The following is a 16,219-nucleotide window of genomic DNA, read 5'->3' as shown; positions in this document are numbered from 1 at the left end:
GTCCAGACTGGACTGGAAAAAGGCCAGGATCCAGACAAGAGAAAAGGAGAATAGATGGAAGTCATTACTCACACCACTGAATGTAGGCCTTCCACATGCAATGATAGATCTCTGCTGACTGGGGTTTCCGGGCCTTGCGAATGGTTTGGATAACAGACTCTGAAAACCCGCAGCACCTCAGAACCTAGGCTTCAACAGCCTTGCTGTTAGAAGCAGCTGAGTTACAGTAAAACACTCAGTGGGGAGGGAATGGAAGGCCAGCCAAAAAGGGAGAGCAACATAATGAAAGTGATGCAAACCCACCGGAAAATAAAGAAAACGCTGATAACCGTGTGATGGGAATGTGGAGGTAAGCGTCCCAGATGTTGATGGACAACAGAAATTCTCTGGCCACCATCGACCGCAGGGATATCAAGCAAAACATGAAGACACGGATGAAGCTGTTGAGCCCCTTCAGGTCCATAATGGGGTGAAGAGCTTCGTCCTTCTTGGGACCGGTGAATAGGTTGGTATAAAAACACCAGAAACACTGAAGTCGGGACAGGGATAATGATGCCCTGCCGTTGAAGCGTGGAGACAGCCTGGAGAAAGGCGGCCGCTTGAGTGGGGGAAGAAGGAAAAGTGAACAGAAAAAAATCTTTCATCAGGAAGGGAGGAGAACTTGATAGAGTAGTCGGTCGACACCACCTCTCGGACCCAGACATTGTTGATGCTGGCAAACCAGATCTTCAGGGTGAGGGAGGACTTCCATGCAGAGGGCTTGCCTGTAGGACTGTAGGACTGTAGGACTTGGTGCAGTGTCTCCAGGAAGGTCTGGGATTGAAAGAGGGCTTCTTAGAGCACGAGTCCCAAAAACACTGAGGCTGACACTTAGAACGCCACTGGGGAAGGAGAACGCTTTTTTCCTCCTCATTGCTTCAGAGATGAGCTTTTCCAAGCCTTTGCCAAAAAGCCAGCCCTGTTTATTCTGAGAGAATAGAAGAACCATGACTGCCTTCTTAGCGGCTGATTCAAAATTCCAAGAACTGATCCAAGCAGTATGGTGGATTGCCTTGGCTAATCGGCAAGATCCCTCCAGGGAAGTTTCGCACAGGTACATGGAAGCATTTAGAATTTGAGAAATGAGCAGCTGGTTGTCCTGGATGGGTTTGATGAGAGCGCCTGGGGAGGGGCCTAGAATTACCGACTGAGCGCCGACTTGGGAGGGAAACCAGCCATGCCAAAGTTTACACTACAGATTGGTTAAGTCAGGTGAGGTCCCTTTTGGCCTGAGTAAGGAAAGCCGCCCAGTCCAGGAGAGATTCCGTCAGAGAGGGTCCTGAACTGGCATAGGAAAATACAGAAAGATCAGATGTTCTCAGGCTGACTGCATGACAACATTTTATAAGCGAGTGCAGGTATAAAGCAGCATGGTAGCAGCGGGAAGGGCCAAGGAGTGGGATGGCTCATCGTGGGAGGACATGGAAGAAGGGGCCTTAAGGGAGGATAGCCTACCAGACCACTGGAGAAGTGCAATCATTGTACTGTTGCAGCAGCCTGCGCAGTGAGTTTCCCAGGTGCTGTGTCCCACAAGGATGACTGGAAAAGAGTTGAAGACTGCAGGGGCCCGAAGAGGTTGTAAATTGAGAAGAACCTCCCCCCCCCAAAAAAAAAAAAAATAACCAAAAAACAGGAAAAGCAGGCTTCCTGAGGAAAAGAACTACCTCTTAAAGTTTCCCCTGGATCTCTCCTGGGCCAGTGAGGAGGCTAGGAAGAGTCCTAGAAGCAGCGGAAGCCCGGGGAGGGTGGGGGATCTTCAGGTATTTACCTGATCCACTGTCTTAAGGTGCCGCAGGATCACCCCCTCAGTGTAGCTCGCACACGGTAGTGGGTCACTGGTCACCGATACGGCGAGTGGGGACTGGGTGACTAGCGAGGCACTCTTTGCAGAATGCTGTACCCTATGGATACTAAGCTAAAACTTGATACCATAGTCTTTGTGGAGAAAGTATAGCCCAGAGGCGGAGCAAACAACTTTTTTTTATTCCTAGTGTCAACCTCCTAGTGGCCAGATCTATACCCATAGTCCTGTGTTCCTCAATGAGAAGAGTAAGAAAGTCACTTTTTAGGTACCTTTTGTATATATGTATATAGATAGATAGACATATATAAATACCAAATCAGTGCAACCAAAAATGTTGCAATTATCTTTGTCTAGAATATATTACAGCTAACTATTAAATATATTTATAAACAATACACTTTCTATGAATATTTCTCAATAAATGGTTAAAAGGCATATACTAGGGAGCTATAAGTTAATAAGTAGACAGGATCTATATAAATTTACTGCTCACCTTGCTTTTGGGTTTTCCCTCACCGCAAAGTTTCATTAAATCAGATGAAAGAGTACTAGACAAAATAATAAAAACAGAAGAATATCATTTTCTATTTCTTTTCTATTTACTAAGGACTCGTTCAAATCTGTGCCCGGCACTCTGTTCTGCAGGTTTCCGTTTCACTGCACAAAACAGGACAGAATACTGAAACCTGCCGGCATCTTTCCAAACCCATTCATTTGAATGGGTTTGAAAAGTGTCCGGCTGTGAGCGTTTTATGCAGTACTCTGTGTCCGGTTTTTAAAAAAACGGTTTAGCTGCGGAGAGCATAAAACGCTCACCGGCGCTCACGGCCGGACTCGGCATGACAGGTTTCTTTCTTCAGCATGCAGAAGACGGAAACCTGATAACGGAGTCCAGACGCTGGTGTGAACCCAGCGTAACACTATTAAGTCTCAAAGCAGAGTTAAATTAAATAAACCCAATATGATCTGTCACTTGAGGATACCAAACTCTCATAAAAGCACAATGGTTATAATGAGCATAAAAAAAATATCTTCACATTGTTGAAATCACTTAAAAGGGTATTCCCATTAATATAATTATATCTATATTTGTAGATAACTAAAAGTTAAACATTTTTGAAAATTTAAGTGGTTAAAAATTCTGCAGAGTTTTAAAGATTTTCTCTATCTATCTATTTGGTGAGAGGTTGTTGTCTTGATCGGTTGCCAATGGATACAACCACAAATGCAGTAACTTTATATGGTTTGAGACTTGTCAAAAAAAAAAAAACCAGCCATGTTTTTCTTATTGCAACTGTGTTATCATGCAGGAATACTACATGTATGAGAAGATCTCCTGGCCACGATAAAGAAACCATTGCTGATATTCTGACCTTAGAAAGATCTTGCATTCATGGTTGTGTCTATTGGCAACCAATCAAGACCACAAGACAGTGACTAAAAGATATTTAGAGAAAATCTTTAAAACTCTGCAAAATATTTAATTACTTATACTTGCAAAAATGTTTAACTTTTAATTATCTACAAATTTAAAATTGGTTATGTACATGGAAATACCCCTTTAAGACGCAATCTGAAATTTTCCCAGTACAAGTTCCTAATTATAAACGGCAACCAGAAAGATTAACTAAAATCTACAGCGACAAAAGACAGACTCATGGAAGCACATTCTCAAAAAGGCATTGTAGAAATGGTTGCAGTTATATAGAAAATAAAATAATTAGAAATTAGTATTACGAGAATGCATCAATTTAAAATTAAAGCTATAATTGTTATGAAATTGCCACAGAAACAACACTCCAAAACTGCAGAAAATGTCAGATACTAGAGAGCAGATATGCAAAGCCAGTTGGTCTTGAGCTGGAATTAGATCCAGACCCATAGCGAAACTCACAAGAGACATTAAACCAGGAGAGTGGGAATCAAAGGAATAAGCGTGCCCACGTTGATGTCAATCCGAGTGTTAAAGTAAAAAATTAGAAATCAAGCGAATATCTAATATACAAGCCAAGGTCAGGAATACAGCAAACCAACAGATATGATCAGAGAACAGGAGCCTAACTAATCACTATTAACTAATAGCAGGCACATGGGGAGTTAAGAACAGATTTCATACATCACTCCTTAGCTTCTGATTGGTTCAGTGCCTCAGAGCTCTTAAAGCTCTATAAGATAAATATTAGGCAGGGGAAGATGCTCTGGTGTCTCCCAGCATGATCTGGTACTGCTGCTCCGGTATTTTCTTGTGGCAGAAATCCTTGATGCACTGTGACATCCTGTATCACTTTTATCAAACCGCTGATTGGCCTCAGTGGTCATGTGCACAGTGGGGACTTCCGTCAGAACAAAGCACCAGGGACAGGAGAGTATTTTTGCTCGTTTCCCCCCACACACACACTTTCCCCAGCCTAATATATATATATATATATATATATATATAAAAAAAAAAAACGGTTATGCTTGAAAACCCCTTTAAAGGCAACACCAGCAAGCAGTGCTGCAGTGAGGAATCTCAGTGTGATTTCTCTTAAAAGGAATACTGAAAATAAACTATTGTTGGAACAACATACCTTCCTTCTGTTCCAGGGCTTTGCAATGACCCTTCCTCATCACTACTATTTTCTTGATTTTCTAAAATAGAAAAATAGAAAGCATAAACCTGTAAACATCATATTCAATGTAAATATAAATAAATTATATATATAATTAAATTAGAAGGTGACTGGCAGGGTCCTGGAGTCACACTATATCTGGTGATGGTTTGCTCATGTACACCTATGGAGGAGGCCTCAGCCTAGGTTTGTCAGTTGGGCTCTTCGCTTCCCATAAGAGGCTGCTGGAGTTTCAGTTCAAGGCAGATCCTGGGAATGGGAGGAGGTGCCTGGGTCTGTCCTGGAGTACGGTGTCTGGTGAGAGCTATAAGCTGCTTTATTTGTTCATGTGGCTGAAGCAAGCCACATGTATAGCTAGATTTCTTTCTGTTTAGTTAAAGTTCGGACAAGAATGGTTTTTGTTTTCCTTTTTGCCGAAAGTTAAGGCTCTATTTTATTTTGCTTGTTTTTCTTTTCTCATAAGATAATCCTAAAATAAGATAGTCCTACCACTAGACTTTTTGTGTCCGTCTATGACTGTTTTGGTCCACAATGCTACTGCTACTCTCAAGCTATTCTTCCACATATGGTGTTTCGGATGCAGGAACCCAGTCTAAAATGGCCTTAAAGAGTCATACACCTGTGTTTTTTTTTTTTTTCCCCCATCTCCTTATGTCCTGAGTGAAGGCTGCAGAAGGCATTAGAAATGAGACATCCAACATGGAAGACTTGATAAAGCAGTTTGGGCACACCATCCTTCAGCAGCAGCCCAGATGGAAGCTGAGAGACAATAGCAACAGGTCCTGGCTGAAGCTGAGAGATGACAGCAGTAAGATGTCCGCACTGTTGCTGCTACCTAGCTAGTCTCCACTAATTTATATATGTGTGCATATATATATATATATATATATATATATATATATATATATACATACATACATACACACACACACACATACATATATATATACACACACACACACACACACCTGTGTCAATTATAATCACAATCATTAACAACAATAACGTGGAAGTGAAGGTATATCAATCATACACACACATACTATACTGTACTGTACCGTACATATACACACACAGACACAATGACTCTTCATATAATGTAGAATAGTTTAGACTGATCCTGATTACATTCAGTGCTATATGTGTTAGAGCCTGGAGCTGCATTCACAATATTTCAGACATTAGGTCTAAAATCACCCAGCATTCCATGCTGGTTTAATGTTAGACCTTCGTCATCTATCCATCTATGAGGCACTGCACGGTTAGTTCATGGACAAAAAAGCTAGTCTATCAACTACTCTGCTGAGGTAATGTCTGATGGAAAACTTGTTGACAGTTTCCAATAACAATCTGAAGAAGTGTAAATAGTTTTGACTATTAATTCAAGGTGTAACTCAGGATCAGTAAAATATATGTTACAGGTGCAAAGCCTTTTACATAGATTATAGACACACATTAACTGCAAAGTGGTTTTCAAATATTAATATACACTTTAGACCCCATGCACACAACCGTGTGAGACTGCGATGTAGAGCCGAGTTTGCAGCAGAATGCACTTGTATGACACTCAGAGTAACATCCAAGTACATTCCATTATGCATTCACATCTATAGGGGCTTCTGATTCATTCCGTTCCGGATGATTATAGAGCAGGTCCTATCCTGCTACATGTCATCAGAACTTGGAAGTCCTCACATATGTGAATTCATAACTGCAAACTCAACCCCAAATCAGATGCACACTCAGTCATGTGCAAAGGGTCTTAAAAATAACTAACTTTACCAAAAACTATGTTGTTTTTTAAATGTTTTTTTTTTTTATTGAGGAGTAAGTGACCGTATGTGCTGTAAAGAGCACAAAGTTACAAAGCTTAGTAGGTAGTAACTTGAAACTATCTTGCACTTTATTAACTATGCACTTTAATCACTCAAATATAAATATAGTATATAATATAAATACTATATAAATATAGTAAACTTAGAAAGAAATATGTATATTCATGTACTATACCACTATAAATGCCAATATGGAAAACCTATATATATCTTTTCAGATACTAATAGTTCCCAATGACCATTGAACCAGTCTTTTAAATATTATAAAAATACAAATAAGTCAACAAGATTTGCTATATATATATATATATATATATATATATATATATATATATATATATATATATATATACATAAATATAAATCTTTTACTAATCCTTTATTCTAGGAGTAGGCTTACCTTAACAGATACAAATTATTTTCTTCTTAATGACTAAACCAAATACTTTTGATTGGAACTAAACTACAGTAAATATGGATATGAAAGAGGAGTCTAAAAAGGAGTTAGAATAAACGTCTTACTATATGTAAGTGAATTAAAAAAAAAAAAAAAAAAGACATGACTTAGAACATGTTATTCATGGTGCACCTGAAAGGTTAACAGTGATGTATATGTTTTTGTTTTTACAAGAAGCAATATTATCAGCATTCAGCTGTTAATATCTTGAGTAATATATGCTAGGGGATGGAAGTAGAAATGCATGAATGAAAGGCTGTGGTCATACAGTAGTAGGACATGCAACATTGGCACATTCTCAGAAGGTCTGCGTGGTCTTCCGGTTAGTGCATATGGATAATTAGTAAGTCATGCATTTGCACAACACATAGTAAGCTAAAGACATACTTACCCAGTGGTATGCTATCTAAGTCTGTATGAATTCAAGCAACAAGGAAACAAAAACCAACACCACAATCAAAACAGATTCATGTGCCAAGAGAACTAAATGCCATTCTTATCATAAAGTATTTACTTAAAGATCGCATGATAGAAGGAGAGAAGTAACAAAAACACATTCAACTTGAAGGAGGGAGCTCTGAATATACTGCATTAGTTATGGAATTACACTATTAATTTTATGAACCACGTCATTTAGACAATTTTGAAGAGTCGCCATAAGTACTGCAACACCATTATAACCAATAGAAATCTGCAAGCCCTCCCACACTGTACACTGATTTATCCACTTTCCAGAAAAAAATAAAAATACATCTATTAAAAGCACCAATAATCATAAAAAGGTCTCATAAATATACTAGAATAAACAGCGCAAAAACAATTATGTGAGGAAAGGTCTACATAGAGCCATTATTGTCATATAGTGCAGATTTTACATACAGGTTATAGAATATGGTAAGTAACTAGTTTTATAATCTGTGAAAACTCCATGCACAAAACAGGGTGCACTATTAATGTGCTAGCCATAGTGATGTGCATGTAGCCTTATGTGCAAACTTTGCCACAGACTCCAATGTAGAAGTGGCCAAGGCAAAAAAAAAAAAAATATTGAAAGACGTAGGGTAAGCTATGATTCTGAAAGCCCACAACCAACATTTTTCAACAAAGCCAAGCCCTAGATCTAGACATCACCTTATTCAAATGAAAATCCCCCAATTGCCCATTGCAGGTAACAGAACAGACTGTTTACTATATACTAAGCCTAAAAAGCCAAGAGTGTTTTCCGCAATTATATTACAAAATCACGGGTCACAGCAGCAGAATTTGGTTTAAACCTCTGTGGAACAAGTAGTATAGTTATGAAGAAATAAACTAAGGAATTTCAGTAAGAAATAAAATTTATAAACAAAGTACATTTCATGTGATCTTTAAAATAAAAGCAGAATAAATGCTGTACAAAGTTTTTCTTAACCCATGATAAGGATTTGAACCTACATCATGATGTGTTTTGATAGTTACATAGTAAGTACGTTTGAAAAAAGACATGTTCATCAAGTGCGACTAAGGGATTGGAAAGGGCAAGACTGAAGGGACATCTAGCTGCAGTGTTTGACGGCCCCCAGCCAATAAAAAATGCATTAAAAAACAAAATGCTGCATGAGATATTTTTCTTTTTCATTTTTGAAACCCTAATGTAATCACAAGCATTTAAGAAAATTTTAATCTGAACATTAAAATATATAAAATGAAAAATGCAAAATATATAGAGATGAGAGAACACTGTTCGGAACAGCCGTTCCGAACAGCACGCTCCCATAGAAATGAATGGAAGCGGCCGGCACGCGGGGGGTCAAGCGGCCGGCAAAGTCTGCGTGCCAGGTGCTTCCATTCATTTCTATGGGAGCGTGCTGTTCGGATCGGCTGATCCAAACAGTGTTCACTCATCTCTACAAATATATACTTTTTCCAAGCAAATGGCTATCAGGCAGCTAGTAAACTGACTAAGGCCCGGTTCACATCAGCGTTCAGGTTTCCATTTGAGAAGTCCACTTGGGGACCCCCTGAACGAAAAGCTATACGCATTTAAAAGTGTTTACTTTGAGAAAAGACACGGACACCATAGACTATAATGGGGTCCTTGTGGTTTCCGCAAGAAACATGTGGAGGGAAAAGTGCTGGAAGCACCACTATTTCTCCGCATGTTTCGTGCGGACACACCGTGCGGAAACCACATGCACCTGAAGGTAAGCGCTTTTTAAGTGTATAGGTTTCCATTTGTGGGTCCCCCAAGCAGAACCCCAAATGGAAACCCATATGCAGATGTGAACCGGGCCTAATAGATTCACCAGCACAAAATAAAAAAAAAAACATCTGTAATAAATTATTCTAATGCAATTTTACCCTTTAGTAAAGAATGGAATGTGTGGTCTGATCATATATATGTAGAAAAGAAGTTCATTTGGAAACATACTGTGTTAACCTCAAAGCAGTCACATACAGCATTTATTCAGGTAAAACACGTCAGGGTAGTTTTTATAAGCATGCAAAAAACTAACATGCAAAAGAAATGTTTGCTTAAACTAGGATCCAACCTTGTAAAGCATGGCCCAACAGAGCATCAAGTTCGGGATTCAGCTCTGCTTTTTCCTTTAACATATGGAATAACAGTTGATTTTGCGTGGCACTTGTGATTTCAATTTGTTTCAGACGTCCTTCTAGAACTTTAACTTGAGCCTCTTTCTGGGCAGTCTGGAGACCCTACAAGAAAATGAATTGTATTTTAAAGTAACATACTGCAATTCAGGCTATGACATCTCTTACAGTTCCAGATTTCAAACAACAGTCTGAAAAAATTAAATCTGGCAGCGCTTAAAGCGTAACTCTTGTTTCATTTGACATTTCAGATTAAGCTGCCTGTGTCTGTACATGAGGATTAATGTTATTTCTAGACATTATATTACTTTGATTTTGCATTACTTAGCGGATTTCCCCTCTGTAAGCTATATCTAGAATGATATTCTCTCTGAGCTGATGCACAGACTACCGGCCACAAATTGAACACAGTAAGCAGATGAGAATCTGCTTTCTATCTTTCTCTGTCACTCAGAAACAGCCCCAGGACCGTGCAGGACATATATAGGGGAATACTGACCTTTATAGAGGTTAATAAACTACTTTGGTTGTGAGCATCAGACAGTCTCTGTTTCTGTTCCTATCTCACCCTCTCTGCTTACTCCTCCCTCTCTATACACATGTGGAATTTAAGACATATGACCTTCCATCTATTTCAAGATGGTTATAGTACAATTTTCAGATTGAAAATCAGCTTAGCAGAGGGAGGAGGAACAGGAAAACATCATTTAAAAGAAACATGTTTCTTTGTCCTCTTATTGGTTTAGATTACAGAATTTTTTACTATAACAATTTATGCAAAATTTGTTGAGTGCCTGCTTAATAAAAAAAAAAAAAAAAAATGCCACAAGCATAGTACACTGCTATAGTAAAGTAAAAGTGATCCTAACATCAGTATGTTCAGGTTCTCTAGGGAGGACTAAAAATAAACCAAAAAATAGTTAAAGTTGTTAAATTAAAACGAAAAATATCACAAATTCAAAATACATTTTCCTATTGTGCATATAAAAAATATATTAAAAAATAAATATCATGTGTATCACTGCATCAGAAAATGTATCATGTTATATGAGTTATCTGGCATGGTGAATGTCATAATGAAAAAAATAAAACACCAACAGTAGTTGAATTACATTTTTTCAATCACTTTACTCGAAAAGGTAGAAAAAGTTAACAAAAAAGTGCTTGTAGCACAAAATTATACTAATAAAAACTACAGCTCACCCCAAGTAAAGATAAATTTGTATCTGATACACCCCTTAATATGCAGTGCAACAATTCACCGGACAACCAAGTTCATACAGTAAAAAGGTTAACGGACAGAATGATTCTCCCATTATCTGCAAACGTTATGTGCCATGCAGGTTTCAAATGAACAAACCATTCTGTCCTTTTTCTGACACACTTCACTGGAAACATATTAAAAATATGTTTGGGTACATAACATGATGTACGTCATAAAAGTTCTAAAAATATAGCAACTAACAGTGTTACCTTGCTGACAGCCATGGAAAGAAAATGATCAAGGAGGTATCGCGCCTCTGTTAAAGTGCAAGAACTGATAATAGCAGTAACATCCAAAGTATCTCCTTCTTCCTATAGGAGAAATGTACCAAATTTATATTTAAATAGTGAAGAACAACATGAGTATGAATGAATGAATGGCATGTCTTGGCTGCTACTCATGCCTCATTACATGGTGCAGACAGGAAGAAAAATTACTAAAGAATTAGTCAAAGAATAAAAAGAGGAAAAGGAAGCAAAAGAAATAAGGTGAGAAAAAGGCTACAAATAAAAGGAATTATTTAAATATCTTACTTTAGCCTCTTCCATCTGCATAATACTGGCCTGACAGTCGGATATACTGTCATTAATATAGTCAATATTTGCACTCAATGACTCAATTTCTTCATTAAGATTGTTAAGGTTTTTGTCAAGATCACCAGTTTCCTTCATAATTCGGTCCCGCTTTCTTGTTACTCTTTCTTTTCTTTTTGTGAGCTCCTCCCGTTGCTGTAATAGAAGATAAAAACAATAAAGTGAAAGCAATAAATCCACAGTACTTTAATGACTAAACACATAGACAAAGACTGTTGCACTTAAAGGGGTTGTTCCATCTCAAGGATCCTATCAAAACTGGTAGCTTAAATTGAAGAGTTTTCCTAAATACATTGCTTTAGAAATGCTGCTTTGTTTTCCTGCTATGTGAATTTATTCCTCCAATTGTTTACACAGCATTTCCGTAGCACAGTACCTGTGTGATAGGACAGGATAGATGACATCACTCCATTATTACCTATCCACAGAAAAAGTGTCAAATGTAAAATTGCTGGGGGCCTGAGCACAGAGATTTCCCCCGATAGCCAGAACAGGAATACTGAACCTCATTTCAGAAAAAAATGAATGAAACAATGGTAGCCATGAAAGCAAGCACACTAACTCTCCATACACTGCAACTATATGTTAGCGATGATGATATAGGTACAGTGGCTTTGGGTGTAAGATATGTCGCATAGCCAAAGATGTGTATCTTTGTCTGCATCACAGCTAATATACCACTGCTCACTACCTGTACTAAATGTAGTGTACTGCTCTCTAAATGTACCGTTTGCTTGAAATACAGGCTTAGAGTAGTGCAGTGCAAAGAAATTATTGTTACTTGTACATGTAGTGCTTTCTAGTTGCAACAAATTTAGTGTACTGCTCACTACCTTTACTAAATGTAGTGTTCTACTCTCCACATATACTAAATACAGTGTATTGCTTTTAACCTGTACTGTTTGCACTGCACTAAATCTGTGTTACATGCAATGAACTTCTCACTACTTGCTCATGTAGTGCAGTGCTTTCTGCCTGTACCTAAATATATCATACTGCTCATTACCTGTACTAAAATGCACTGCGCTGCAGTCTACCTGTACTGCATGTAGTGTACTGCTATTTGTACCATCTGTACCATGTGCAATGTACTGCTTTATACCTGTACTACATGCACTGTACTTATTTCTACCTGTACATGTAGTGAAGTGCTGTCAACTTGTACCACATGTTGCATACTGCTTACTATCTGCAGTATATATGTAGCTGTATATACAGTTCTCTACATGTACATGCTGTACACTGGTCCCTTTTTGTGCTACTTCCAGTGGAGTGCTTACTACCTGTACTGCAACACAGTGTACTGCTTTCTACATGTATCACAAACAAGTGCACAGTTCTCTTTCTATACTACATTCAGTGTAGATTTTACTATGTCAATTAAAATACAGTAAATTATGCTCTAATTAAACTCCATGAAATGTATCTACCTGGGGCTCCATTTTATTTTTTTTCTACTATTAACTGGGTAAGATGAACACAACCCTTTACTGATTTATGTGTAGGTGACTTGTTTATTTACATTGGATACGTGCAATGTTTAATTTATTATGTTAGGCGTTTTGATAGCAATTACCAGTTTATTCGATAAAATTTGTCTCTCAGTTTAGAGTATTTTCAAGTCCCATTAACACACACTCATCCTTGTATGATATTTTATATTCTTTTACATCTTTTTTCAGTTTTTAAACTTATCCTCATTGTAAGAGAATATTGCTCTTTCACCTTCAGTAGCCGGTTCATGTCGGATTCCATATTGGAGATGGTCATCCTTTGCATCACGATGTCAGTTATCCTTCGTTCCAGAGACTGCCATTTCTGTCTGGCCGCCTTTGAAGTGTAAGTGTTAGATCCTTTCCTTTGATGTTTTTTCCTGCCAATAAAGGAATTTGCAGGTACAATTAGAAAATACGCTTTGTAAAGACTGAGAGTCCTCAGTAGTTGATACCTTTTTTAATGGCTAACAAAAATGATGACAGATTGCAAACTTTCGAGACTACTATCATTTTTGTTAGCCATTAAAAAAAGGTATCAACTACTGAGGACTTTCAATCTTTACATTTCATATCCACTGGCTAATACGGTACAGAGATATATTTTTTTCCTTATACAAAATTTGCTTTGTAATATACATGTTTTATTATATACAGTAGTCAATGGCTGGCTAAAAGGAAAAATGAGGGAGAAAAATAAATCCATAAAACACAACACAGAGGCGCTCAAGTATGCAATGCTAAATCTTAATTAAGCTTAACGTACTGTAATTATCCCACGCTGCTGTGATATTGCTATCCATCCTCCCACAGCTACTGTTCCCAGCTGGGGATTGTGAACATTATGCAATAACTACTGTACCTTCATTAAAATTAGAATTCTGTAATTAAAAATAAATACTCATGATTCCTGAACTAAGGCTATTAATAAGATTACTTTTGCTGCAGATTAGAACTTTCAGAACACATCTAAAATTAAAAATATGCAAAAAAAAAAAAAAAATCTCATTAAACAATAATATGATATAGTGAGGTAATTTTCATGATTTAACTGAAAAGAACCAATTTCATCCTTGGTGGTGATGAGCTTTATACTCCATTTCTTGGCAAAAAAAAAAAAAAAATTGGAAAATTAATCAAAGCGATGTTACTTTACAATGCATTTTCTCAGAGTGTACAGTATGCAGGACCCTATATTTTGGGGTTTGGTGCATTGTTTTGGCTTGAAGATATGTATTTATATTAGACATTATGGACCAAGAAATTATTTCTGCTTTTGTATGGTTGTATTTCAAGGGCCAATTTTTTTTATTTTTACTTATATGCATAGCTGTCATGGCTGATTTTCTGACCCTAGGAAGGTCCAGCATTCATGGTTGTATCCACTAGCGACCGATCAAGACAACAACTTGTGACAACAGAATATTTAGAGAAAATTTTTAAAACTCTACAAAATTATTATTTATATTTGCAAAAATGTTTAACTTGAATTATCTACAACTTTAAAGGGATCCTATCATTCAATCACTTTTTTTTTCTAACTAACACGTCAGAATAGCCTGAAGAAAGGCTATTTGTCTCCTACCTTTCGTTGTCTTCTCTGCGCCGCCTTTCACCTAAAATCCCGGTTCTTGTCGGTATGTGTTAAATATTATATTTACAATATTCTCTAGCAGACATGGGGTTAATACTCTACTGACATCACATACTCTTATATTCTGGGAACATGGGTGCGGTTAGAGTACACCATAGTAGAAATCTCCTTACATAGCTGTAACATGGAAGGTAACACCCACTCTCATGAACATAAATGAGTGACAGACACACACGTCGGGGTCGTCATCCATGGGGGTCATCCATGAGGAGGATCCATGGGGAATCTATGGCAGGTCTGTCTGCCATCCCTCTCTGTCATCCTGGACAAGATGTTGTGAATATCCCAGATGACCAGACCAGATGATCAAGCATGAACCAAGCTGTAACTACAAGATATCCAGATGATTTAACTACTCTGAAGATGTAAGCTATTGACAACTGACTGATATTTGTGTTATTTGGACATTTTCCCTGTTCCTGTGTTTTCCTTCAAGATATTAATAAACCCTTACATTGATTTATAACAAGCTGACTTCTTCCTATCGTGGATAAGGCCTACAACACGTGACACAAGTCTATCCCATAATTTCAAGGATATTTAACAGTGGACACAAGTCTCACCGGCAAATACAAGATATTTAACAGTATGTATATGAGTTCTTTCGCAGCACTGGGGGCGGGCCCCAGCGCTCAAACTGCACTGAGGGCGGCCCAATACTGCCAGAGAACTCTCCAGCGCCGCCTCCATATTCTGCAGCGAGGTCTTCACCATGTCTTCTTCTGGTGGCGGCTTGTAACTTCTAGGCCTGGGGCAAGCCGTCTGCGCATGCCCACCGGCCACGAGAAAATGGCCGCTAACAATACTATGCGGCCATTTTTCTTGTGGCTGCGAGCATGCGCAGTCGGCTTGCCTTAGGCCTAGAAGTTACAAGCTGCCACCGGAAGAAGACATCGTGAAGACCTCGCTGCAGAAGAAGATTGAGGCAGCGCTGGAGAGTTCTCTGGCAGCATTGGGGCCGCGCCCAGTGCAGTTTGAGTGCTGGGACCCACCCCCAGTGCTGCAAAAGAACTCATTTACATACCGACAAGAACTGGGATTTTAGGCGAACGGCGGCACAGAGAAGACAACGAAAGGTAGGAGACGAATAGCCTTTTTTAAGGCTATTCTGACGTGTTAGAAAAAAAAGTTATTGAATGATAGGATCCCTTTAAAAGTGGTTATGTTCATGGAAATACCCTTTTAAGTGTAGCCACTTTTTCAGACTGATGAGAGACTTTTAATGAAAGTTCTAATGGATATCCCACATTGGCTCACACTTCTGGTTAAGGGGGTTGTCCAAGCAAAAATGGACAACCCCTTCACCTTTTAAATCAGCCAGGGGCATTGGAAAAAAAAAAAAAAAAAAAAACATACTCGCCTGTCCTCGAAGCTCCGGTGTCCTCCCAGACCTTTTCGGTCCTTCTGTTGAAAGGGTCTCTTTTGGAGTTATGCTGAGGCAATCAGCAAATTGTTTGCGGTGTCACTACCTGCGACATCACGGGTTCTCCTGCTGAGGCCAATCAGTGGCTTCAGCGGAACTCTGGAAGAGACCAGGGAAAGGCTGCCAGAGCAGAAGAGCCTGGGACGCGCAGTGAGGACACCGATGTATCAAGGACCGAGTATGAATTTTTTTTTCACTTCTCCTGGCTGATTTAACATTGAGGATGAGCAGTTTTCACTGTCCAGATTGTTTGCAAGTAAATAGCACTGATTCATAAGCTGAATGTTCTTCATACCAGCTATAACAGGCTGCAGAGTGTTCTCAAACAAATGTCAATACATTTAAATTTAAGGGTAATAAAGATTGCCAACGTACAAAAGTTGGAACTTTACTAGTGAATACATTGCTGTAGAGATGCCTGCAACAAAACCGGATAAAGGGACATACTTAATA

At 38.5% G+C, this 16,219-nt stretch overlaps 1 protein-coding gene across 7 annotated transcripts in view; it reads right to left on the bottom strand.

The window, feature by feature from the left end:
- KIF21A (kinesin family member 21A) overlaps positions 1 to 16,219 on the bottom strand; it is a 77,150-nt gene that overhangs the window by 20,252 nt on the left and 40,679 nt on the right. For 6 of the 7 annotated variants that reach the window (XM_075274140.1, XM_075274144.1, XM_075274145.1 and 3 more), the window contains 7 exons: positions 12,922 to 13,069; positions 11,137 to 11,331; positions 10,813 to 10,914; positions 9,279 to 9,444; positions 7,139 to 7,159; positions 4,414 to 4,474; positions 2,337 to 2,391 (listed from right to left, as the gene is read on the bottom strand). In XM_075274140.1, coding sequence (XP_075130241.1) covers positions 2,337 to 2,391; positions 4,414 to 4,474; positions 7,139 to 7,159; positions 9,279 to 9,444; positions 10,813 to 10,914; positions 11,137 to 11,331; positions 12,922 to 13,069 — 748 coding nt within the window. The remainder of the gene's footprint in view (positions 1 to 2,336; positions 2,392 to 4,413; positions 4,475 to 7,138; positions 7,160 to 9,278; positions 9,445 to 10,812; positions 10,915 to 11,136; positions 11,332 to 12,921; positions 13,070 to 16,219) is intronic. The other variant, XM_075274141.1, reaches the window with a different exon arrangement.

The sequence above is a fragment of the Leptodactylus fuscus genome, chromosome 5 (assembly GCF_031893055.1).
Source record: "Leptodactylus fuscus isolate aLepFus1 chromosome 5, aLepFus1.hap2, whole genome shotgun sequence".
Lineage (NCBI taxonomy): Eukaryota > Metazoa > Chordata > Amphibia > Anura > Leptodactylidae > Leptodactylus > Leptodactylus fuscus.
The sequence above is the reverse complement of the archived record's forward strand: the minus strand, read 5'-3'. Positions and strand labels throughout refer to the sequence as shown.